The 25,497-nt window shown below is 40.7% G+C and overlaps 2 protein-coding genes across 36 annotated transcripts in view; one reads left to right on the top strand and one right to left on the bottom strand.

Moving 5' to 3' along the window:
• The window catches only part of SPHKAP (SPHK1 interactor, AKAP domain containing), a 105,561-nt gene that overhangs the window by 15,717 nt on the left and 64,347 nt on the right, over nt 1–25,497 (bottom strand). For 5 of the 7 annotated variants that reach the window (XM_084640197.1, XM_084640198.1, XM_084640202.1 and 2 more), the window contains exons 4-7: nt 17,006–17,065; nt 13,352–13,486; nt 5,284–5,539; nt 1,184–4,991 (exon numbers count right to left, since the gene is read on the bottom strand). In XM_084640197.1, coding sequence (XP_084496323.1) covers nt 1,184–4,991; nt 5,284–5,539; nt 13,352–13,486; nt 17,006–17,065 — 4,259 coding nt within the window. Of the gene's footprint in view, nt 1–1,183; nt 4,992–5,283; nt 5,540–13,351; nt 13,487–17,005; nt 17,066–21,757; nt 21,776–25,497 lie in introns of those variants that run through there. The other 2 variants (XM_084640201.1, XM_084640203.1) reach the window with 2 other exon arrangements.
• LOC311526795 (uncharacterized protein) overlaps nt 23,632–25,497 on the top strand; it is a 316,378-nt gene continuing 314,512 nt past the window's right edge. For all 29 annotated transcript variants that reach the window (XR_014713131.1, XR_014713132.1, XR_014713137.1 and 26 more), the window contains exon 1: nt 23,632–23,758. Coding sequence is in view for 1 of the 29 variants with exons in the window: in XM_084640205.1 (XP_084496331.1) it covers nt 23,722–23,758 (37 nt within the window). In the remaining 28 variants the exon portion in view is untranslated. The remainder of the gene's footprint in view (nt 23,759–25,497) is intronic.

Raw genomic sequence — 25,497 nt, 5'->3', positions numbered from 1 at the left:
CTGACTCATATGAGTGACTAACTCTTATCTTTTGTTTCTGGACAGCCAAGAAAATAATTAGGTCTTCCATTGTAAGACTTTATTTAGGGCTAAGTTTGCAAAAACCAGGTTTCAAGTTGTGCTTTTGCGAACTATGCAGTGGTAACTGAGTGAGTGCAACCCACATTTGCACACTGTCTCCACTCCTGCCACAGAATCACCTGTTTGTGTGGGCAGTTACTGGTAAAAGTATACAGCTGCTTTATTGCCAGTGGAAACTAGGATCAACACACACTAAAATTAGGCTCTCTACCTTTGGATTGTGCTACAAGATAGCAGGACTTGTATTTTTCCTAAACCAAGACAGAAGCAGATTTAGCATTCTTCAATAGAGGAAAAACCATGCTTTGAACCAAAGAAGCCAAGCTTTTCATTTCACTACAGAAGAGCTGCAGCTCAATGAGGCCTGTTTCCTGCTCAAGGTTTGTCAAGATACCCATCCCTACAGATGTAATCACAGAGCTGACTATCTAGTTGTAAGAGGTCTAATTCTTCTTTCCAGGCACATAAGTAACTAGTTATGTGAATGAACAGAACAGACAGTTCAAGGCCAAATTCTGCTCTCTTTGTTTTTACAAAAGCAGCATTAGTTTAAGCCTAGGTGTTAGCCAGCTGTGCATGTCCACATGGTTACCTGTGAAGATGATTTTTGCCAAGGCAGGATTAATCGGTACAGGAGAGAAGGCAGAGTGGCATCAGGTGAACCAATAAGGTCCACACTAAAACACACATTCCTAGATCTGGCCTTGTCTGTGACTCAAAACATAGAGGACATGGACAATGTCAACTCTATGGGTCTGGAGGGCAGTGCAAACCAGGCTGAAATAGTTTAAGCCTTTTACTCCCTCCCACCTTCGGTTTTCAGGCATAAACCATTTCACAGTCAGAGTTCAGCTCTATGTGTCCTGTGGTGTTAGAAGCGCACCTCAGTAATATAATTACTGTCCTTGTACACACAGGTCTTTTTTGGCAATTAATAGTATTTCAATTTGTTTCCCTCATTAGGTTTGCTGTAATAGGAAATTAACTCCAATATATTTCAAAAAGCTAAGTTCCTCCCACCAGACCCCTCCCGGAAACCACTGTATACTGTTAAAGTTTAAAAACAAAGCAGTGTCTTGACTTGTCTTTTTCTGTCACTTACCTGGTATTTATCACGGAGCTTGAAACCATGTGCTTCCCAGAATATGCTGCTGGAGGTTTTTCTTTGTTCAGATGCTCCTTTGTTTCCCCAGCGGGGATGATACTAGAAGTTAAGGGCTCTAAGTCTTTATTCAGCTCTTCTCTTTGATCAGTTTCTATCTGAATCAAAGGCACTTCCCTCAGGAAAGCAGAAGAGCCTATATGGCTTCCCTGGAGGGATCCATGGGTTGTGAGTTGTTCTTTTTTCCCATCTAAATTTATTCTGTCCCTTGTGGGTTTAGACTGACTTTGAGTCACACTTGGGAGAAATCTGCCTTCTGCTACATGTTCCTGGTTTGTATAGTCAAAGGAATCTTGATGGATGACAATTAATGTTTTCCCACTTTCAACAATATTTGCAGCCAGTCTGTTTGCATATTGTTCTACATGCAGTGGGGAATCACTGGGGAATTGATCAGCATCTGTAACCTCTGCCTCATCCCCTATAATCTTGTTCTTACGCATTAGAGATTCAATTGAGCTTGTCCATGTCTCATGAATCAGCATGTCTGTCACCTGGTCAGTCCTACATCTTTGGTATAGGCATGAGTCTGACTTGCAAAGACCTGAAGAAGACACAGTGCTGACCTGCTGTACACTTAAGGAATCCTGGTGGCTGTTGTGAGCAAAGCCATCTAAAGATTTTGCTTTGATTGGTGCATTCACTGTTAGCCTGGAACCTGATGATCTGCTGTCAGGCATAGAGGATTGTCTAAAACAAAACGGTGATCGTGGAGAAGGTGGTAACAAGCTTCCACTCCACTCCTTTGAACTCCTGATGGAAGACGCGTCATCTTTATTTTCCTTTTCTATTTCCCTTAGCATATACCTATAAAACTCTTCTGTGATGCTTTCTGTGCTAGACTGTTTGGATGGGCAGCTTGGTCTCACGTTGAGGTGGCCGTTTTTCCTGGATACCTGTTGCAAGGCAGAAGTTAGAATGCTGCTTGCATTTTTTCCTGCATAGTAGTCCAGTAATAAATCAAACCCTCTCCCTTCATTTTCCATCTGGTTCACCATAAATCTTGAAAATTCATCTGTAATACTTTCACAACTAGACTGCTTAGAGACAGAACTAGTCTGGCTTCCCGGCTGACTTAAAATATTAATTGGGCCCAAAGTATTTATAGATCTTTTGGAATCTGAATCCTCTTCTGGTATGCTCTCACAGCTGGACCCCTTGGCACGGCCCCATCTTTCACAGTGCAACCTGTTTCTGGGATGGTTTGGACCCTGCCAGACATTATCAACCATGGATAGCTCGGTTAGGTTCATAATTTTAGCAGCCACTTCATTTGCAAAGATACTGACAGATTCTGGAGTATCTTCAAGGTTGATGGATTCATCCACTACTCTGTTCATCAGTCTTTCCTTTAGTTCTGGATGCTCATCTGTTTTCCTTTTGATCTCACTCAGTCTAGGTGGCCTGTGCTTCCTAACAACTGAGCCATTGGGCTGCGATTCCTTCTTCCTTTTTATAGTTCTGCATGATAAACTCTGGGTCACCAGATATTCATTTCCTCTTTTCCATGCACAGAACCAAGGTTGCTTACCATTTGAGTTTTCAAGACAAATGGCAGCTATTTCTGTTGCCATGGAGACCACGGTTTCTGCTAATTCTTCTGCAAAATCTGTTACACAGTATGTATCCCTTGGATGTTTTACCTGTAGCACAGGCTGAGAAGGAAGCAAGATGTGATTACCTAATAAAGACACACTAACTTGGACTTCATTATTTAGCACAGTATCACACTTATGTTTGCTCTGGTTTTCTGTGTTCACAATAACATCAGAAGATAACTGCTCTTGAAAACCATGTCTGCATTCATTGATTGTAAGTGTGTTTTCTCTGTCTGAAAAAGACCTGAGGTCAGTCTTGCTTTGATATGGGGATCTGTCGCAATCTCTTGTGGCTCTTTTCAGATATCTTTTCTTGGGGGATGTTTTGACAACCAGTGAGTTATGCCCACTGACACTACACAGCAGGTCTGAATGCAGTGTGGCACTTTCCATGGTATTTGGCACGCCTTCCTCCTTATCTTTCTTTGTATTTGTCAAATTTACAAGATCTTTGCCAGCATTAGCACCGTAAAAAGTACTAAGTGGTTCACTGGTGTGATCTGGGGCTTGCTGTGATGGTTGAGTAGCTGTTGTCTGTGTTGCGTGGCTTTCTGTTTCTGTTACCCTCCATCTGTCTTTGTCCTCAGAGAAGAGAAGTGAACACTCACCAACCTGTGCAATCTCTCTCATCTTCTTGCAAGTGAAATATATCACATTAAAAAGCAGTTCATTGGCAGTCTCCATAAACATGTCCTGTGTACTGAAGTCTGAGTTATTGTCTGAACCAGGATGTAGCTGTCTTTTCTTCCTAACTTCTTCCATAGAATGCCGCAGAATAACATTTGATACATTTTGTGCGAGTTCATCGCAAATTACTTCATCTAACGGTGAAATCCGAGGCCTTGTTGCTGTTTCAATAATTTTTCCATTTACGGACTCAATGAAGTCCCCTACATTTCTGTATATACTGGGCTTTGTCAAAATCATGGATGCCTCTTTGAGCAATGCCTCTGCAATGCTCTTGTTCAACTTCTCCATGCTGCTTCCTATGGCTATACTACAATGAAGGGTAACAGCTGCAGAAGTCTCAGCTGCAGATAAGAGTCCACTTGAAGTTGCAGGGTATTTATCTTCCTTTGTTTCACCAAGACCACAGACTGCTACAGCACTTGCTACTTGAGTCATACCACACAAAGCAGATGGAAATGAATATTCTGTATCTGCACAGTTATCAAGTACTCGTGAAGATTTTATCTGTTCCTCTTCATTATCAACTGTTTTGGTTTTAGAGTCTGTGGCTTCTTGTTCTCTTTTGAGTCTTTCTGCAGCGTGGGGGCTTGAAATGGTTCCAATAACTGTGGCTGCACAAGCCAAAGCTACTTCCAGTGCACTCTGGGTGTGTCCTTTGGAATTCTCTTCCTGCAGGTAATCTGAAATTTCAGCAGAACTTTCTGACTCAGACCAATGGCACAGATTTGGGAAACCAGACCCAGGCCATTCTGATGTATTTTCACAGCTGTCTGGACTTTGAACTATGACAATTTTTGGAAGTTCATTCCATGATTGGGAAGTTATGTCTTCTGTTGTACAAGTTGCTGAACTTAAGGAGTTTCCTACAGAGATGCTAATAGCAGCCTCCTTGGTAAAAGTAGGTTGAGATTGGGACAATCTAATAAATGCATCTTGCAGAACAGACTCTGCTAAATTTGTAGCATATTGACCTGTCATTGCTTGCTCATTTTGCAAAGGAAGATGAGGTTTCCTTTCACCCGTATGCTCCTCTGTGTCTAGCTTATTGTTTTGTTTTGCTATTGTGACACACTGAGAAGCTCGTTCTTCCTTAGCCATTCTGGTCAAAGATACACCTTCTGAAGTGCATACTGGATAGGAATTTTCAGTCTTATCTGTAAGGGATCTTTCCAGGCTATTAGTATTAGGGGATGACCTAACTCTTCCAGCTAAATCATTCTTCCACTGTAGTTGCTGGATGGACTTATCCACAGTTTGTAAGATGCTGTCTTCAGCCACAATATTCAGTGCGTCTTCTGAATCAGCAGAGTTTTTAGCAGAAGTTAAGTTTTCTTTATTAAAGCAGTTGTCATCAAGGGCAAATGGCAGCGTGGTCTTCCTATAATGTAGGTGCTCAAGTCCCTTTCCTTTATGCTTTCTGATATCTGATGCAGGTTCTGTGAGATGTACATTTTCATGACCTGTACAAATAAAAATGACACATTAGCCTTTAGATAACCAGCTGTCATTTTCTAAAAGGTGACTGTATTAATGTGTTGTACTGTACAATTAGCATACAAATACCATGTTCCCTATCTCTTGAGCAAAAATTTAAAAAAAATAAATGACTTTTATCTCTCCAATTATCCCTCTTCTATACTGCAATTAAATGTATGCATCAATTAATGTCAAGTGCAATTTATATGAACATTACCCAAAGTATTTTGCAGTACTTAACAATAACAAACTTATGGTCAGTTACATTGCTTTTACCATTTTTATATTCATCAGCCTCATTCTCATCTTCAAGGTGCTCAGATGCTGTGAGAAAATCTTCTTCTATTGAGGACACTGAACAGTTTGTATCATCCTCAGGCTTTAAGATATTAGTTTCTATCTGCAGCTGTCTCTCCTGCACAAGCTCCAGTCCAATCAGAAACTTGTTTATTTCAAAGATGATGCAGCCTATGCTGTTTTTTCTGTTCCCCCTTGCACACTGAACCAAACATACATCTGCCAGCCAAGGACACTAGAGGGAAAAATAATATCAAACAGTTATTTAATTGAAAATGATTTTTTTTCCCTTTTCCCCTTATAATTATACAGGAACGGTCTGTTGTAAAGAAGCAATAAAACTTGTGAATTAGATGTTTTCAACATACTGTGCAGTTACATTGATGCCAAATATGAGACTGTTTGACATGACATTTTCAGTTACAAAAGTGTTTTACGTAAATCGGGTGTAAGAAAGCACTCTGCTGTAGTCAGACTACTTTTTTTTTTTAAAGTTACCAAATCGCTTACCCTTAATTCAGTTTCTTGTCCTTTTAATGGCATATTGTTCTACTTGCCTTTGGCTCTGTCGAAGTTAGCAACCCTCTCCATTATTAACATACACGTGTTTCTGAATGTTATTAAGCTGTTTAAGGAATGGTTTGTGTAGGTTGTACATTCTTCTTCAAGACCATTTCTACTGTGATGCGTATAACAAATCACCCTTGTGGATGACTAGTTTGCAAGGTAGTTAGGGATGGGGCTATTTACCTATTATAATATTAAAATACAATATTTTAAAACTGTATATACTCTGTATTCCTTTCCCTTAGCCTTGTGCCTGTGCAAAGCACCATTATTAATTATTTATATTACACTAGCACCTAGGAACCCCAAATAAGATTTGTTAAGTACTACATAGTAAGAGACAGTGAAGAGCTTTACCATGGAAGCCAAAGACAAAGGATGGGAGAAAGAAAGTACAGTGGGAAACTAAGGCCCAGAGAGATTAAGGCCCAGATCCTCATAGATATTTAGATGCCTAATGGGAGCTAAGTACCAAAATAACGTTGAGGCCTGGGTCTAACTAACTTGCTCCAGCTCATATACAGAGTTTGTGGCAGAGCTAAAATGTGAAGCCAGCTCTCAAGTCCCCATCCACATGCCTTAACAACAAGACCCTCCGTCCTCTCTTTTGACTTCAGTTGGAGTGAATTATTCATGTGAGTGAAGGAGTCAGCCTGTGTAGCTCTGATTGCAGGAGTGGGACCTTAGACTGAAAGCTCTTCAGAGCTGTATCTGTGTCTTTCTATGGGTTTGTACAGAACATTACAGCCCTGTCCTGACTCGCCTTTGGGTGCCACTGTAAGATAAGTATCTAAGTGTAAAAGTCTTGGGATTAGTGTTATACTGTAACAGCACATTTAACTGGTCTGTTTTCCCCTTCGAGCTACACAATATGTTTGAGTGGAAAAACTGCATGAATAAATTTGTTAGCACCTGAGAGGGCACAAGATTGACAGGCTTTGAGATTACTTGTCGCTAAGAAGCTACCATTGAATTCCGATTTAGTACAAAGAGTACTATGAAAAAATGCAAAATAATAAAGTAATGTGAAACAGTGAATGAGAGTCAATTTGTATTACTTCAAAATATAAAAATATGAAGAAAAGACGTATGTATTACTTCATTAGGACGCTGTCAGCTTTGATTGAAAATGTAAGTTTTAGATTGAAAATGTAATACGTTTTCCTGAAATTTACACAGCAAAAAAATCAATAAAACCAGGTGTATGTTTAGATATAAACATTCCTCTGCAAATGTCCCAGTACACAATTTGCAGTGTTACATTAGTGTTTAAGGTTTCCGAGTGGTAGCCATGTTAGTCTGTATCAGCAAAAAGAACGAGGAGTACTTGTGGCACCTTAGAGACTAACAAATTTATTTGGGCATAAGCTTTCATGGGCTAAAACACTTCAGCCTCCCTGGACACTCAATTACAGACCTAAAAGTCACAATTCTTCAACAAAAAAACTTCAAAAATAGACTCCAACGAGAAACTGCAGAACTGGAATTAATTTGCAAACTGGACACCATTAAATTAGGCTTGAATAAAGACTGGGAGTGGATGGGTCATTACACAAAGTAAAACTATTTCCCCATGCTAATTTTTCTCCAATTGTTACTCACACCTTCTTATCAACTGTTTGAAATGGGCCATCCTGATTATCACTACAAAAGTTTTTTTTCCTCCTGCTGAGAATAGCCCACCTTGATTGATTAGACTCATTAGAATTGGTATGGCAACCCCCATTTTTTCATGTTCTCTCTGTGTGTGTATATCTATCTATCTATCTTCCTACTGTATTTTCCACTGCATGCATCCGATAAAGATATAGAGCAGGTTGCACAGAGAAGCCAAGAGGCCAGTGAAGAAGCTTGGCAACATGTGACCCCCAGAAGAGGTAAGCGGAATGTCCAGGTTCCAGCAACGCGGACACAGGTAACTAACCGCTTTCATGTTCTCTCCACAGGTATCGTTGCGGAGAGTGGACCAGATGATATGTCTGGGGCGAGAAAGCAGAAGGAGACTCCGCTGGTTGGAAGGCATGAGATGCGATGTCCTGAGGTTGGGGGTTCCACGACCACCACTCCCAAGAGAAGGAGGCGGGTGGTGGTGGTCGGGGACTCTCTCCTCCGGGGGACTGAGTCATCTAACTGCCGCCCTGACCGGGAAAACCGAGAAGTCTGTTGCTTGCCAGGGGCTAAGATTCGCGATGTGACGGAGAGACTGCCGAGACTCATCAAGCCCTCAGATCGCTACCCCTTCCTGCTTCTCCACGTGGGCACCAATGATACTGCCAAGAATGACCTTGAGCGGATCACTGCGGACTACGTGGCTCTAGGAAGAAGGATAAAGGAGTTGGAGGCACAAGTGGTGTTCTCGTCCATCCTCCCCGTGGAAGGAAAAGGCCTAGGTAGGGACCGTCGAATCGTGGAAGTCAACGAATGGCTACGCAGGTGGTGTCGGAGAGAAGGCTTTGGATTCTTTGACCATGGGATGGTGTTCCATGAAGGAGGAGTGCTGGGCAGAGACGGGCTCCATCTTACGAAGAGAGGGAAGAGCATCTTTGCCAGCAGGCTGGCTAACCTAGTGAGGAGGGCTTTAAACTAGGTTCACCGGGGGAAGGAGACCAAAGCCCTGAGGTAAGTGGGAAAGCGGGAAACCGGGAGGAAGCACAGACAGGAATGTCTGTGAGGGGAGGGCTCCTGCCTCATACTGGGAATGAGGGGCGATCAACAGGTTATCTCAAGTGCTTATATACAAATGCACAAAGCCTTGGAAACAAGCAGGGAGAACTGGAGGTCCTGGTGATGTCAAGGAACTATGACGTGATCGGAATAACAGAGACTTGGTGGGATAACTCACATGACTGGAGTACTGTCATGGATGGTTATAAACTGTTCAGGAAGGACAGGCAGGGCAGAAAAGGTGGGGGAGTAGCACTGTATGTAAGGGAGCAGTATGACTGCTCAGAGCTCCGGTACGAAACTGCAGAAAAACCTGAGTGTCTCTGGATTAAGTTTAGAAGTGTGTGCAACAAGAGTGATGTAGTGGTGGGAGTCTGCTATAGACCACCGGACCAGGGGGATGAGGTAGATGAGGCTTTCTTCCGGCAGCTCACAGAAGCTACTAGATCGCATGCCCTGATTCTCATGGGTGACTTTAATTTTCCTGATATCTGCTGGGAGAGCAATACAGTGGTGCATAGACAATCCAGGAAGTTTTTGGAAAGCGTAGGGGACAATTTCCTGGCGCAAGTGCTAGAGGAGCCAACTAGGGGGGGCTCTTTTCTTGACCTGCTGCTCACAAACCGGGTAGAATTAGTGGGGGAAGCAAAAGTGGATGGGAATCTGGGAGGCAGTGACCATGAGTTGGTTGAGTTCAGGATCCTGACGCAGGGAAGAAAGGTAAGCAGCAGGATACAGACCCTGGACTTCAGGAAAGCAGACTTCGACTCCCTCAGGGAACGGATGGCCAGGATCCCCTGGGGGACTAACTTGAAGGGGAAAGGAGTCCAGGAGAGCTGGCTGTATTTCAAGGAATCCCTGTTGAGGTTACAGGGACAAACCATCCCGATGTGTCGAAAGAATAGTAAATATGGCAGGCGACCAGCTTGGCTTAACGGTGAAATCCTAGCGGATCTTAAACATAAAAAAGAAGCTTACAAGAAGTGGAAGGTTGGACATATGAACGGGGAAGAGTATAAAAATATTGCTCGGGCATGTAGGAATGATATCAGGAGGGCCAAATCGCACCTGGAGCTGCAGCTAGCAAGAGATGTTAAGAGTAACAAGAAGGGTTTCTTCAGGTATGTTGGCAACAAGAAGAAAGCCAAGGAAAGTGTGGGCCCCTTACTGAATGAGGGAGGCAACCTAGTGACAGAGGATGTGGAAAAAGCTAATGTACTCAATGCTTTTTTTGCCTCTGTTTTCACTAACAAGGTCAGCTCCCAGACTGCTGCGCTGGGCATCACAAAATGGGGAAGAGATGGCCAGCCCTCTGTGGAGACAGAGGTGGTTAGGGACTATTTAGAAAAGCTGGACGTGCACAAGTCCATGGGGCCGGACGAGTTGCATCCGAGAGTGCTGAAGGAATTGGTGGCTGTGATTGCAGAGCCATTGGCCATTATCTTTGAAAACTCGTGGCGAACCGGGGAAGTCCCGGATGACTGGAAAAAGGCTAATGTAGTGCCAATCTTTAAAAAAGGGAAGAAGGAGGATCCTGGGAACTACAGGCCAGTCAGCCTCACCTCAGTCCCTGAAAGAATCAATCCTGAAGCACTTGCATGAGAGGAAAGTGATCAGGAACAGCCAGCATGGATTCACCAAGGGAAGGTCATGCCTGACTAATCTAATCGCCTTTTATGATGAGATTACTGGTTCTGTGGATGAAGGGAAAGCAGTGGATGTATTGTTTCTTGACTTTAGCAAAGCTTTTGACACGGTCTCCCACAGTATTCTTGTCAGCAAGTTAAGGAAGTATGGGCTGGATGAATGCACTATAAGGTGGGTAGAAAGCTGGCTAGATTGTCGGGCTCAACGGGTAGTGATCAATGGCTCCATGTCTAGTTGGCAGCCAGTATCAAGTGGAGTGCCTCAAGGGTCGGTCCTGGGGCCGGTTTTGCTCAATATCTTCATAAATGATCTGGAGGATGGTGTGGATTGCACTCTCAGCAAATTTGCGGATGATACTAAACTGGGAGGAGTGGTAGATATGCTGGAGGGGAGGATAGGATACAGAAGGACCTAGATAAATTGGAGGATTGGGCCAAAAGAAATCTGATGAGGTTCAATAAGGATAAGTGCAGGGTCCTGCACTTAGGATGGAAGAACCCAATGCACAGCTACAGACTAGGGACTGAATGGCTAGGCAGCAGTTCTGCGGAAAAGGACCTAGGGGTGACAGTGGACGAGAAGCTGGATATGAGTCAGCAGTGTGCCCTTGTTGCCAAGAAGGCCAATGGCATTTTGGGATGTATAAGTAGGGGCATAGCGAGCAGATCGAGGGACGTGATCGTTCCCCTCTATTCGACATTGGTGAGGCCTCATCTGGAGTACGGTGTCCAGTTTTGGGCCCCACACTACAAGAAGGATGTGGATAAATTGGAGAGAGTCCAGCGAAAGGCAACAAAAATGATTAGGGGTCTGGAACACATGACTTATGAGGAGAGGCTGAGGGAGCTGGGATTGTTTAGCCTGCAGAAGAGAAGAATGAGGGGGGATTTGATAGCTGCTTTCAATACCTGAAAGGGGTTTCCAAAGAGGATGGCTCTAGACTGTTCTCAATGGTAGCAGATGACAGAACGAGGAGTAATGGTCTCAAGTTGCAGTGGGGGAGGTTTAGATTGGATATTAGGAAAAACTTTTTCACTAAGAGGGTGGTGAAACACTGGAATGCGTTACCTAGGGAGGTGGTAGAATCTCCTTCCTTAGTTATTTTTAAGGTCAGGCTTGACAAAGCCCTGGCTGGGATGATTTAACTGGGAATTGGTCCTGCTTCAAGCAGGGGGTTGGACTAGATGACCTTCTGGGGTCCCTTCCAACCCTGATATTCTAAGTGGGTTTTAGCCCACAAAAGCTTATGCCCAAATAAATTTGTTAGTCTCTAAGGTGCCACAAGTACTCCTCGTTCTTTTTATTAGTGTTTAAGGGTCAGGAAATGAAACAGAGTAGAACCAAAGTGAATGAGGTAGGTGTGTGTGTGTGAATTTAATGCATGTGAAAAGAATGACATCCCTGAAATTCTTTTTCTAGATAGACAAATATGACAAGGACCGAATTAGCACAATGCTTCCTGATGCCAATGCTATTTCACCTCATCCCGACATGGAGAGAGCACCTCTCAGGTGAGAAGTTTAGGTCAGCTTCCATTTCTGTTTCAGTCCTGACCTCCCAGCAAGGGAGCTGTGCTTTTTTGTGATATGAACGCTTGTTTACTGGGATCCTGAAGAATGGATTGAGATCACCAAACTCACAGGCCATCAAACAGACATCAGATCTCCTGCGCCTTCTGGAGCAACTATGAAGTGGTGTGGCTGTTCATTGCTCCTTACTGGTGCAATGGAGCTCTTTGGTACTTAAAATGCACCATGCCATTATTTATGTTTTTTAAATGCAGCCATTAGGTATAAATAGCAAGTAAACTCAATAAACAACCAATTTTGTCTTTAAAAAGTAGCACATTAGTAGGACATAAAATGCAATGATCTTCGTAACAGAGATTACAGGGCACTTTCACAAGATTTATGTGCACAAATTAATTTCACAGGGGTGCACAGGCCCTGCTGCTCATTGCTAGTGAAGGTAACCTGTTCTGATTTTAATCTTACTTAGACAGGCTTTACACCTGCTGTGTAGCTCTACGGATTTAAGGAAGTTGCTCCTGATTTACACATGGATAAATGAGATCAGAATCAGGCCCAATAAACGGAGCTATTTTCATCCTTTCTCCTTGGCACAGGTATGAATGTAAAGGCACAAAGTCTTATGAGAATAACATAGAGCCACAAAAAATTTGTCACTCTAACAAGCAGCTACACTTTTAAAATCTATGTTTAAAAATTGTTTTAATTTACCATTTAACATTTGCTTCCTATCTATATGTGGTGCTGGAAGTTGGGAATTCTTGGCATGCAACTCATTGCTGCCATTGGAGCATTCCAGAGCTATCGGAGTGAAGGGGTTGGATGCTAATCTTTACTTTTGTATCTTAGTTGGAGAAAGTAATCAATTAGTTTTACTGTTGCAGAATAAAGCAGGGACAAGCGTTGACGGGGTTAATAGCTCTCAGGCTCTTCCATTCTGCAATTAAATGTACCCACAGGCAAATGAATTCCCGAGACAATTTAGCTCAAGGGATATTAAAGCACCATCATGAATTCCTTTCAAAGGTGCCTAATGAGGCCAGTATGGCCGGGGATGGAGACAGGGAGGATTGCTAGAGCAGGCTGGCCAGTGGGAAGAAGGAGCAAGACCTTACTTAAAAGGGAATCTGCAGCAGCTCTGCTCTAACGCCCCACCCTCCCCCTCGCCCCCATGAATCCAAAGCATTAAATCCTCTCCCCTGCCTGTCCATGCTGCCCTTCTGCCCCGACTGTCTCTGGAAGCAGGATCCTGAATGAGCTATGCCACCATTGGCTGCTTTCTCAGGATGCTGCACAGAAGTAGCTATTAGGGGTCCTGAATGAGAGTTTGAGTGAATATGCTTACGGCAGTATTAACTCTCACCTAGATAGCCATAGGATCTGGAGGGGAACAGGCTGATCCCTGGCTCCACCCCTTCCTATCTCAGCTCAGCCCCCAATTCCCCCCTGATTTGGACTTTTAACTATGTAGCTGCATAAATGGTGTTTAAACAGCTAAGCTTGTTCTTTTTATGTGTACATACCTGTGTAGTTCTCAAGCCAGCACTTGGCTCTGTGCTTGCAGATTCTTTTCTTTCAGATTGCATACACTATCCTTGATGGCTGCGATGTGTTCCTAAAGATAAATGAATAGTGCCTACCTGAGAAACTTCAAAATCAGCCTGAAGGCTTCCTGAAGTTAATCCACTCAGCAGGACTATTTCGTTTTCTTTTGGTGGTTGTACATTCATAGAGCTGATAAGTTTTGGGAGATTTGGAGAGACACTCATCAATCTCTGCAATAAGAAAATTATGGCTGAGATAACACCACTCTACTTCACCCCGGTCAGAGTTACCCTGTTGCATCCATAAATATTTAAAGGACACTTGGTAGGCATTCCTTTTAAATGCATTTTAAAAATGAACTCAATTCTCAGAACATACCGGAACTAGAATTGGCAGCACTGAAAATGCAGGTCCTCTATTTATGTACCAAACAATTACAGCAATGGCAGTGCAAATGTCCCCACACTGCCCTAGAAATATGACAGCATTAGGGATCAGAGGTCAGTTCAGTCCCCATGCCCATAAAAAGTCTTGGCCTTTGTACTATGAATAGCTCCTGAGTGAACGGGACTACTGTGTACATAGTGTTAATATGTAAAATACAAAAGGATTAAATAATTATTGGTATGGGCTAAATCTTGTAGTTCCTACTCAGGCTTATGATTAACAAGAAATCAAAAGGAGTTTTACTGGAAAAAGATCTGCTGGATTTTGCCCTATGAAATTAATTCCGTTTTAAATCTATATTTACAATGATGTATTCAATACACCATTTGAATTAAACATCCATTTCTTAGATTTAATATACTCTGTAGATACTTTGGTTTCATAACCTATCATTTGTGATGTGAAAACAGAGTAACTTTCTATATGGCATGTGTTTTACATATATGCACAGTACATTTGAACACAGATAAACTACTAATGATGATGATACGTTGCTCTGTTGTTATAATATTTGTATAGCAATAGCGCCTGGGAGCCCCTGCCATGGATCAGGACCCTGCTGTGCTAGGTGCTGTACAAATGCAGAACAAAATAAGACTCCCTGCCCCAAAGAGCTTACCTAAAGCTCTTAACGTGCTGTATGAACAATAAGTAATTAAACATCACAGTGTCTCTGAGACACGTAACCATTATTATCTCCACTTTATACATGACCAAGTACAGCACATCAGTGGCATAGCCATGAAAAGAATCCAGAACCTTGACACCCAGTCCTGTGCTTTAACTACAATACAGTTCAAAGATACTTCATTTCCCCCCTCTTTATCTTCAAAATGATAAGGTTACAGTACTGACATTTCTCCTTACACTGATTTAAATTAGACTTAATACCAATGGCTGGCTTGGCAAACCTAATTCAGTTACGGGGAACAATCTACTTCTCAGTACATTGATCTGCAGATATGACCAAGTATTAATATTTGATATAAAACTTAAATTCGGTGCTTCAATTCATTTTGACATTTTTAGTCTAGTACCCAAAAAGTACTTGTCTTTTTTTCATGATAATTTTTCTGTTATCATAGTGTTTTCTCTGTATTTTCTCTTGCTTAAATTACCATATTTATCAGATTACTTAGGCTGGAAAACCATGACATTTTAAATATCTTTTTTTTTTTTCCCCTGCTTGGAATCAAAGGGAAAGGTCTGGGAAGAATGTTCTTAAATTTGTAACCAAGAAACCCTTGTAACATATTCTATAGCACAGTATAGACTCTATTTTATAGGTGACAAAAGGATGATTTGAAATGCTAACAGACAGCACCAATATGTAACACATGGCACTGTACAACTTATATAAACATTTTTGTGCCTCACAGTTATGCCAAGATCTTTTATATACTTCTATTAAATATTTTCACTGCACTAGCATGTTGTTTAAATCCATAGTGTCAAAAGTAGATTTTACAGTCATTGTAAATTATACAAAGAAAGGCATACAGACCGATCTTCCTTTTAGAGGCTGTTAGATAATATATAAACTTTTATCTTGGTGGCACATATTTTAAAATGTTCATTAACCACAGAGGAAAACCCACTAGTTTTCACTTATACCTAAGAAACATTCAGACTACGTACTGGTAACTCTATTTCTAGAAGGCTAAATCCTGTGGTCTGTCGAAAGGCGACATATGTAAGGCCACATATGTAGGGCCTCTGAGGTAACAGACCTGGCATTTTTCAGTGCATGGGGTATCCCAGATGTGGAGGGAATGCAAGGAGAGAGGGAATGTTGCAAAGTAAGGTTCCACTCTCTCTGTACCACTGTACTGGAGGGGCCTGTGGATAGCTTAGGGACGTGGCCAGTGAAGGCACCACTACGTAGATCTATGGGTCAAACCCCATGTTGCTGTGAGGAGTCTCCAATGGTGATCTGTGCTTGTGGGAGAGGATTCTAACACTAGCCCTTTGCAAATATGTGCTGCGTAAAGCTCATTTACTTGGGTTTTGTGCAGGTGTCAGGATCTGGCCTTTATCAAGGCTCTCTTGCTCATTAATCAATCCCCATGACCTGACATAGCATCAGTTCTTTAAAAAACAATACTGAGGTTGTAAATAAATAAATAAAATAATTTAGTACTTCTGTGGATTCAGTGAAGTTAAACTTTCAATCTGGCATCCACACTTAACCAACTGATTCAACAGAAAAATCTATTTGCCTATGGAAGCTGTATATATTTTTGATGTTTAAGTTTCCACAGCTTGAGGCTATCGACAGCTGCTTGTAGAAAGACTTCCTTCTCGCGAATCACTGGCAGACGGCAATTAGGAAAATAATGTGGTAGTTCTCAACTGAACTGAGAATGGCCCCAGCAAACAAATTTCAGTATTTCACTGAGGAACACTTTGAGTATGGCCAATAACCCCCCTCCTTCAATGTGTTCACTTGTCATGTATTTCTGATGCCAGCATGGGATGATGGAGGCAGTAAGGGAAGGTTTAAGCTTCCATTCTGTGGCCCTATATAAAAGCTCAGTTTTGTGCCACACTTTCAAAATGTCCCTTCTTCCCATAACCACTGACTTGAGCATTTCAGGAGGATTTTCACACATTTTCAGTTGTATGTCCAGCTGTGCAGCTGGTTTTATGAATTGATAAAGAGTGTCCTGGTTTTCTGCTCAGTAAATAAGCAGAAATCAATGAGTCAAATCCTTAGGCCCTTAAACATTTTTTTAAACTAGTCTCTAAAGTCTCCAAAGTCTGGAGTTTGCCTGAATAAGACTGAGCAGCTGAGTAAACGTAAATAACTGAGTAAAAGGGCCTCAAGATTTGCTTGATGATAGGAGGAAAAGACGTCATGACACTATTTTATGTACTGCAGTGTCAAGATAAACTACTACAACACATGTACAAACACTTCTTTTATAAAACCAAGACTTAGCAGAAACTCCACTTACAAAACAGGCATTGTGAATTTAGACCACAAAATTCTAGTAGCTGGCATCCGAGTTGGGCATAAAGCCACACGTGTAGAACTGTATCCAAATCTGAATTTCAAACACTGTTGTTTGAGGGGTTTCAAATCCAGAGTTTTGATTCAGCCCACATTAAAATGAGTGTCCATTTGTAAAATTTAGATCCATGTTTAGGTTTCAAATCCTGGCAAAGTTTGAGAGGGGACAAGAGAGAATAGGGCCGAGGAATATGGTTTGGGTCTCTCTCTCTCGTTCTCATCACACCATCCTGTGAATAACATGAACATATGTATTGTGCACATTATTAGGCCTTTCCTAATTTGATACCTGTTTTAAGTGCTCATCACTGCAGTCATCTTTGTTTGCATCTACATTCACAAAGCAAACCTGTAATAAAAAAAGAGAGAAAAAAGGTAGTCTAAGGTTTCTTAAGAAATTTAGCAAACAATTTAAAGGTAATTAATATAAATACATTTCCTACACTTGTAGCTGGATATGGCACCTTTTCATCACACAAAAAGAACTGTCATAAGGTCAAATGGGAGTAATGTACTGACATTAAAATGGGAGAAGAAAAGGCAAGAGAATTAAGAGCAATCATTATATCTTTCCAACACAAATTCTCTTTGTCAAATTGCCAAATGTAGCCATTACACTAGAATGTAATGGATATGGGAAAACAGAGAGGAAATCTGGCAACGGCTAGCGTAATGATGCTCCTCCACATTGCCTGCCGCATGACTCCCACGTCCACAACACAGGACACCTTGCACTACATAGCAACTACTATTAGGTAAGATATAATTCTTCCTATTACAGCATGTAGCTTTAGTTCATTTACTAGAAAGCTGGAAGGTTGGAAAAGGGAAATTAATGGAAATTAAACATTTGTAATCAACCAGCTGGGAACAGGTTAAGTTTGTGGTGTATGGGTTTAAGATCACATGGCTCAAAAGGATTCTAGCATGTCCAGACGAACCTAATAACTTTATGGAAACTGAATATTTTTATCTTGGGAAGAGGGTTCATAAACCAATGGTACTCAAGGGCTCTCTCTAGCCTTAACCAGGCACTGCAGCTGCCAGAATCAGTAAAACATCTGGTAATTTTAGACGTGGTTCTGTGGAAAGTGCCAGTTTCACGGTGAAAAGAGGGGTATTTTTTTCCATTGTCTGACCAGCTCTGATCATCATCTGTTTAAGCAACAACAGCATACTTGACACTGTAGAATACTAGAGATTGGCCAAAACAGGAACCCCAAATCCAACCCTTTTTTAATTTGGGGATTTTTTGTGGGGGAGAAGAGAGCCAATTCTGAATCCTCCGCTTTGGTGGTAAGCTGCATTCAAGGCAAAAGCCCCAAAACTGGACTTGCTCCTATTTTTGGATGTGGCAGAAATCTCAGAAGAACAGTCTGAGATTTAAATGCTGATACATCTTGACCTAAACTCCAGTCCAGATTCAGGGTAGAGTCCAAATCCTACACTAACCTTTAATCCCCAGGTTTAGCGCCAAACTTCATTTGCTCAGCCAATTGCTCTGTAATAATCAGAGGAGGAACAAATTCCCTGTCTGATTCAACTGAAGACCTATGTGCCTCAACTTTTGTTGCAGTCAATGGGAGTAGCACCTCGCAGGAAGACTGCTCAAACCTCATACGGCACTGGCTTCTTAGACAAAAAAAATACAGTAACTGGCTGAACATTGACATCTTTTGAATGCTAATATGGCTGGATGAATTACAACAGACAAAACATTTTCTTTTTTCCAACAGAAGTCAAAGGACTTGATTATCCTAGTTCATGAAGGACTCTTTGGGAAATGCTTTCTCAGCACCTGCTCACATTATCATTAGGCTTAGACAATATTACTTCACTTCCATAAGCTGTAAAACTCACTTAGAAAGGTATAAAGTTTTAAAAAAATGAAAATGGTACATTTCACCAATATACTGAAGTTAGACATTCTGCTGCATATTATATGTCAGTTCCACCCTAACGTAGCACTCATTTCAGCTTATATATGTACATACCATATGTACAGATTATGACCATCTGTAGTAACAGCAAGCATAGCAGATGGAAAGACTCAGCCCTCCCAGTGTGAACCAAAAAAAGTGCAAAGAAGAATACTTTTTGCTCTTTAAAAGAGTTTATTTTATTTTAATAATGTAACTTCTTTACACCAATACAAAAACATATTTTCCACCATTACACTTCAAAGAAAAGTATTTCTGTGCTTGAGGATGTCAGCCAGAAGAATGTGTCACTGTCACCAGGGTTTTATGCATGGCTAACTTTTAAGATGTACTTATTAGGAAATGGACATGTCAAATCCATAAAGTAATAAAAATACCCTTTAGCAATACATACTATAGTTACATAATTTCCTGAGCCTGTTATAGTTAATTGTACAGAGGAACAAAATCTCCCTTTCTTTTAGTTGATTCTTAGGAGTTGTATATTACGGAGGCAGATGGTGTATACAACAAACCATTAGAAAATACTGGTGCCAGATTTTGTTTAGCACATACAACTTTGAATTTTGCAAGTGTCCACAATGATAATATGTTCCTAACCATATAAATGTGTGTGTGTATGGGTATGTTTATATATATATATATATATATATATATATACACACACACATACATACATATACATAGGTGAATGGCCATAATGAATTCAGCATAGATGTCAGGAGACATTTTGAAAACCTGGTGAAAATGTATACCTCCATTTTTTTATCTTCTCAAGCATGCTTCAGCTCCTGTTCTGAGAGATAAGATGTGATTTGGGCTTTTAAGTGCCTGCACTTTAAGTGCTTTTGAAAATTTTACTCTGGGACTTAAGGAAAAGGTGCTTTATTTCTTAACGCCATTTTGGCTCTATCCCAAAACTGGATTCAATGGGAGTTTTTATGTGCCAAAAAAACCCAAAAAAGTCTGGCTCTGCTCTCTCTCTATGTATGTATGCACATACATACATACAGTGTTACTCAAAGACATTATTTTCCAATAATCCTTGTTTTTGTAATTTACTGCATGCCTGAATACTGATGTGGTGCTGCACATGATTGACCTGAAATATCTATTGTCTCTTGTAACAGTGACATCAGCTGCCAACTTAAAATATGCCTCTACCAAGCACGCGGTGAAATTGTCAGTTCCATTTCATGTGGAGCGGATGGTATATATTTAGCTCTTTTATGCCTCAGTAGAAGAAGTAGAATCATGTGCAGGTATATGCATTATTTAAAGTCACAGCTTGTTTTCTTGTTATTTTTTTAATTTGATATCCAAATGCATTTATTATATATATGCCTAAAGCAGTACTTTATCCTATATATCTGAATACACTGACAGGTGCAAATTTCATAGAAACTGATTTATTACATTGCCTTATTACTGAAATCTCCTGGAATTCTGCACTTGCGTGGACTTTTCAGATGTGAAGCTATAGGCAACTACTGCAAAGATAAATGTTGTGCCCCAGTGGTTATTGAAATGTATTGCAGAATTTGCTTGATTTTTTGCTATTTTAACTGGCCCCAAAGTACTGCCAGATTCTAGGAGACCCATTAAGAGTATATCTGTCCAATTTAACGGACACGAAAGGAGAAAACTGAATCTAAAAATCACTCATGGTTTTCGGCTTGCCTGATATTAATGAAATATATTAGGTGCATTGACTTATATTGGTTGATAAGCATATGACTGTTATCACTGAGAGACCTCTGTCATAATATAGTAAACGGACACTGAGATATAATTGATAATTTGAAAAAAAATGTTTTAACTGTACAGATTAGGAGAAGAGATTGAAGTTAGGTTGGTGTTAGCTAACCCCAATTTAACCATGAACTTTTCTCTAATGTAGATGCAGGTTAATACCTTTAACTATAATTTAGCAAGACCTTATAGCCTAACTCCAACTTCAGCTCAATGTGGGAGCACCCCAATACTTCTAGATACCAAACTGCTCCTGTGTGCACCTCCCTTACACACCATCCTTATTTCTGCCTCGTTGCCAGTTATTCCCACAGGCCCTACCTCATGGTACCCTTTTATGATGTTTGTCGGGGCAGGTTCTTCAGACTGATCCCTGTGTGCATCATCAAACAGAACTGGCCCACTAGTATGCTAAACTTGACATTGAAGGATTTTTAGTCTCCATGGCTCGCAGAAGAAATGAGGTAGACTTCATATCCTCTCTAATGCTTATTACTGGAACTGCTTGGGGGAAGGGGGAAAGAAAGGAAAACACTGTAAAGGAAATTTTCAAGGAAAACAGTGTCAAGGAGCTAGAAACTCCTGAATCTAATCCTGGCTCTCACACTGTAGCCCTTGGGCAAATGCCTTTATCTCGCATGCTCTCCCCCCTCCCCCCGCCTGCCATCTGTAAAACAGGAATAACGATACTTAGTAAACTTACATGTTATGACAATAATTTGTTTATGCTTATAAGTCCTTTGAAGAGATAATGCATTATATACATATTTCTACTTATTTTATTTATTAACAGATGGAATGCTAAATTCAGGGAATTGCTGTAAGCATAACACTTTTTATTTTCACACCTTGGAACAGTCAAACAATTTCAGAGTGCTTTATGGTGCTGACACTAGCAAACAGCTTAGTAAATAAGGATCGTATTAGTACCTACATTTGCTTCATTGTTCTGTTACAGGATATGTAAACCAAAATTGACATAGACAGTACTTAATGCCCCCTAAAGAGAAAAGCTTAATGAGTGATATTAACAAAGATATTGTACCAGACACTCTTCATCCTTCTACCTTGTACATTAATTCTTTTCTCCCCTTGTTCAAATTATGTAACCTTTTCCTAATTATATACGATAGGGTGATCTAGTAGCAACCCCTATATTTAGCTTTCCTAGCACTTTACATTATAAGGTATTCTTGTGACCTTTTCTTTGAGAAGCTCTAATACTGCCATTGTTTTCAGCAGACCTTTGGTATTTGGCAAGGGAAATCCCTTGGGCTAAGGAATTGCCTTTTCTTTGTCCCATGAAATTCTGTTCAGCTTTTGCTGAGAAAAAAATTGTTAAAACTCACCATTTACCTTCTGTTGCTTGTGTTCCTAAGGCCAATTCTGGCAGCCTGCCAAAATAATAACTAAACACAATCATTCTAAGCTTAGGCTGACCAACATTGCAGCTGCTCTGGCTGTTGCTGACACCTTTCTGGGAAAACCTGGGAACTGCCCTAGCAGTTATGGGGGAAAGGGGAAGAGAGAGAGGTTGGGTTCCCCACCCCCATTAAATGGCCTTTTCAGGGTGACACATGGGGCTGGAGCTCTCCCAACCTATAGTGGAAGAGCAAGAGTTGCACTGAGACAAGCTGAACTCCTCACCCCACCCACCAACCATCTTCAGCACACTGCACCCACCAGCCCAGCCATTCTCTGGGATTACAGCCTTCTCTTGCGGCTAGCTAAAGTACTTGTAAAGTACCTGTAGCTTAAGTGGTAGCAGGCCGTGCTGCCATTCTGAAAATTCAGGATTCAAAACCTGCTGAAGATTCATAATGGAAATTGTTACAGTTGCACACAAAGAGTATGTTTTGTCTTTTCCTTCTAAAACACTAGAAAAATACATGAATAAAATCTTTAATACAAGAATGTTATTTTGGTTGTAAAGGCAAGCACCTGAAAATTAGGAAATGCTTGATATACAGTTGCTTGTGCGACCTTAATTCAGCCCTCTTGTGGATATGCATTAAAATATAGTTGTTAATTATATTAATGTTTTTTCCCCCTACAGGATCCCTGACTGTAAGACTTAATAACCTATGATCATATTTTTAAAGCTTGTTAATGCACAAGGGGAGGTGGGACAGAGTTCCAGTTGCATGGAAAACCGTAACTTTGCTGTTCCACTGCTTTAGGAGCTTAACTATGCAGTCTTGATGTTCTCTTATGGTAATGTAGTTTTTTTTTGTGTATATTTTGTATATTTTTTGTATATACAAGCCAGAGAGGTGACATATATGAATGCTACTGTGAGGTTCTTTTCAGTTATTTGTCACCTTTGGCAAAAAGATGTAGAGCTTCCTGTGAAATAAAAACAATAATTAAAAAAAACCCAGGTTGAATGTACCTTGGACTTTAACTATGTATTACCTTTCCAGCAAAGCTAAAGTCTCTCTCCAGGAGCTGTGTATTTACATTTTCACTGCCTCTAAGGACACTGTGCACAATGTGTAACTTATTGCAACGGAGCCAATATAGAACTTTTAAAACATATGAAATCTGAAATTCACCTATGTAGAGGGTCAGCATGAAACCTGTTAAGTTCTAATTAAGCCCTTAGTTAGGCTTAATTGATGCATTCGACCTGTGTGCCCTCTCTGTGCAGGTGATTTTCACCCATAGTACCAACCCACAAAGGGGGGCTTTTATAAATATGCTTGACTGCTAAAATGTAAATACAGTCTCTAACAGAGTAAGCTGGGCCTTTAAGGGGTTCAAGTCCCAGCTCTGGCCTATGCCTGGTTCCCTCCCACTCTCTTCCAATCACATAACTGAGAGAGCAGGTAACTAAGAGCCAGGCCTTCTGGGACATATAAAGGCCAGCCTTTCATCAGCCTATGTCAAAATGTGGGGGATAGTAATTGCTTGCTGCCCCCCAAACTGATGTAAGGCCTTCCACCCAGGGCGGTTAGAGAAGCACTCAGCCCCAGACCCAGGAGGAGCTGTGGAAAAAACCTGGGAGCAGACAGAACACAGACCCTGGGAGAAAGAGCTAGTTAAGCTACCCAAGCTGGGTAGGCCCATGTTTGTTTGCCTTAGGGGGGCTGATGGACTACTGAGCCTAGGGAAAGGCTGAAGGTTGTTTTGTGTTTGGAATTCTGCTTACGCTGAAAGGCGAGGTCTCTTAATGTGTTTGGTCAAATAGTTAAAACCAGTTAATAGTTAATAAATAGTTAAAACCAGTCTACCAGCCTGGAAATGCCCTTGAGAAGGGGAAAAATTAAGCCTGTGACTGCATCTCCATGGTGTGGAGTGGCCAGCTAGTACTATGCTGTCCCTTTTACTGGAGATCTCTTGTGCTGCTGGTAAGCAATTATTGTGTTAAAGGTCTTCCAACTAATGCTTTACTCTTCTAGAAGTCCAGCATATGGAGTGGGAAAGAAGTCTACATGGGTGACAGGATTAGAGAGGTATGGGTTGGCCATTGCAGCTGTGCCCTAGCCAGGATGATGCAATTATGACACCTTTTAATGTTCAATGAGTACATTGTTTGTACCTTTTCTTGCTCATTGTGCACTATGAAGCATGGACCTTGTGGTATGCATTAATATTATTTGTGGCACCTTAGAGACTAACAAATTTATTTGAGCATAAGCTTTTGTGAGCTTCATGCATCTGATGAAGTGAGCTGTAGCTCATGAAAGCTTATGCTCAAATAAATTTGTTAGTCTCTAAGGTGCCACAAGTACTCCTTTTCTTTTTGTGGACACAGACTAACATGGCTGCTACTCTGTAACCTGTCATTAATAATATTGTAATTGTTCAGGGAAGCACTTCATGCTAAGATTATTAGTATACTGAAGATTACCCATGTGTATTCTCCCCATATTCTTTCATATTGTACTGTAAGGAGAATTGCTGATTCTAGAAAGCCTATTATGATTTCTGGTGTGTTAAGTATTCTAGTGCTAACCACTAACGGTTTTGTCTACTTGTAAAAGCAAAACTGTAAAGTTACGGTTGTAGGCAATATATAATTCCATGATCACTTTAATTACTTGCAAAGTCACTTGTAAAGATTTTTAATGGAGTCAAAAATGTTTTAAAACAATCTCATATAGTGTCTCTCCTCATTCATTTTTGCCCTCAGGAATAATATTCTCATGTGATAGCAATTTTCAGAATATTGAGCCACGTTCTGATCTAGTTTTGTTAGTGCAAATATGGAATAACAATGGAGTTACTCCCAATTTTTAGTGGTGCAAGTGAGATCAGAATCTCCATCTGTCTTTAGGAAAGATGGTTTAAATCACCATAATTTCCGCATAGCACAATAACCAAATATAACTACTCAAAGCCTTCACTCAGTAGGATGATATAAATATACAGCTGCATGTCAGTCTCCCTTGGGAGCTGAAGTTAGATAAAGCCTAAAGGAAAAAAAATCACTTTATATATCTTTGAGACAGAGCAAAATGTAACCCATAGGAAATATTAAAGGAAAAGCAATATGGCAAACTTTCTCCAGAAATTTTGTTTTAAGCTTTGTGTCTTTGAAAATGGTCAACTACATCTACATATTTCTGACTTCTATTAGACTAGAATAAAATGCCTTTTTCAGCTGATTCAAACAATGCAGACATCTGATTTTTCTGTCTCTATGGCAGGATCATTTGTTTTTAATGGTCATCAAAATGTTGATTCACAAAGCTTCTAAATAGAAACTTGCATTTGTTTCTACTTGAAAGATTTCTGCCAATTTAAAGTAACATTTAGATGCCAAACACTCAGGGACCTAATAGGCAGTATATGCCTTCCTGCATGGACCCCTAGGCAGTGCTGCTAACTCTTGTGATTTTTGGAGTGATTCTTGAATTCGGTATATCTTCTTAAAACTCCAGCTTCTGGAGACGTGATTACATGAGAATTTCAGCTTTCATGACAAAACAAAATTTTAGCCTTCATGATTGTGGAGAAGAGCTTTAAAATGTAACATGAGTGTACTCTTAAGGCTTAAAAGGAGAAAAAAAAAGACACATACAAAGAACCCCTATCCTAAAAGGTATGATGTTTTTTTAAGTTAATCTCCTGATTTTTCTTTTTT

The sequence above is a fragment of the Lepidochelys olivacea genome (genome assembly GCF_965140295.1).
Source record: "Lepidochelys olivacea isolate rLepOli2 genome assembly, chromosome: 9".
NCBI classification, from domain to species: domain Eukaryota; kingdom Metazoa; phylum Chordata; order Testudines; family Cheloniidae; genus Lepidochelys; species Lepidochelys olivacea.
Note: the sequence above shows the minus strand (reverse complement) of the source record. Positions and strands in the feature narration are given on the sequence as shown.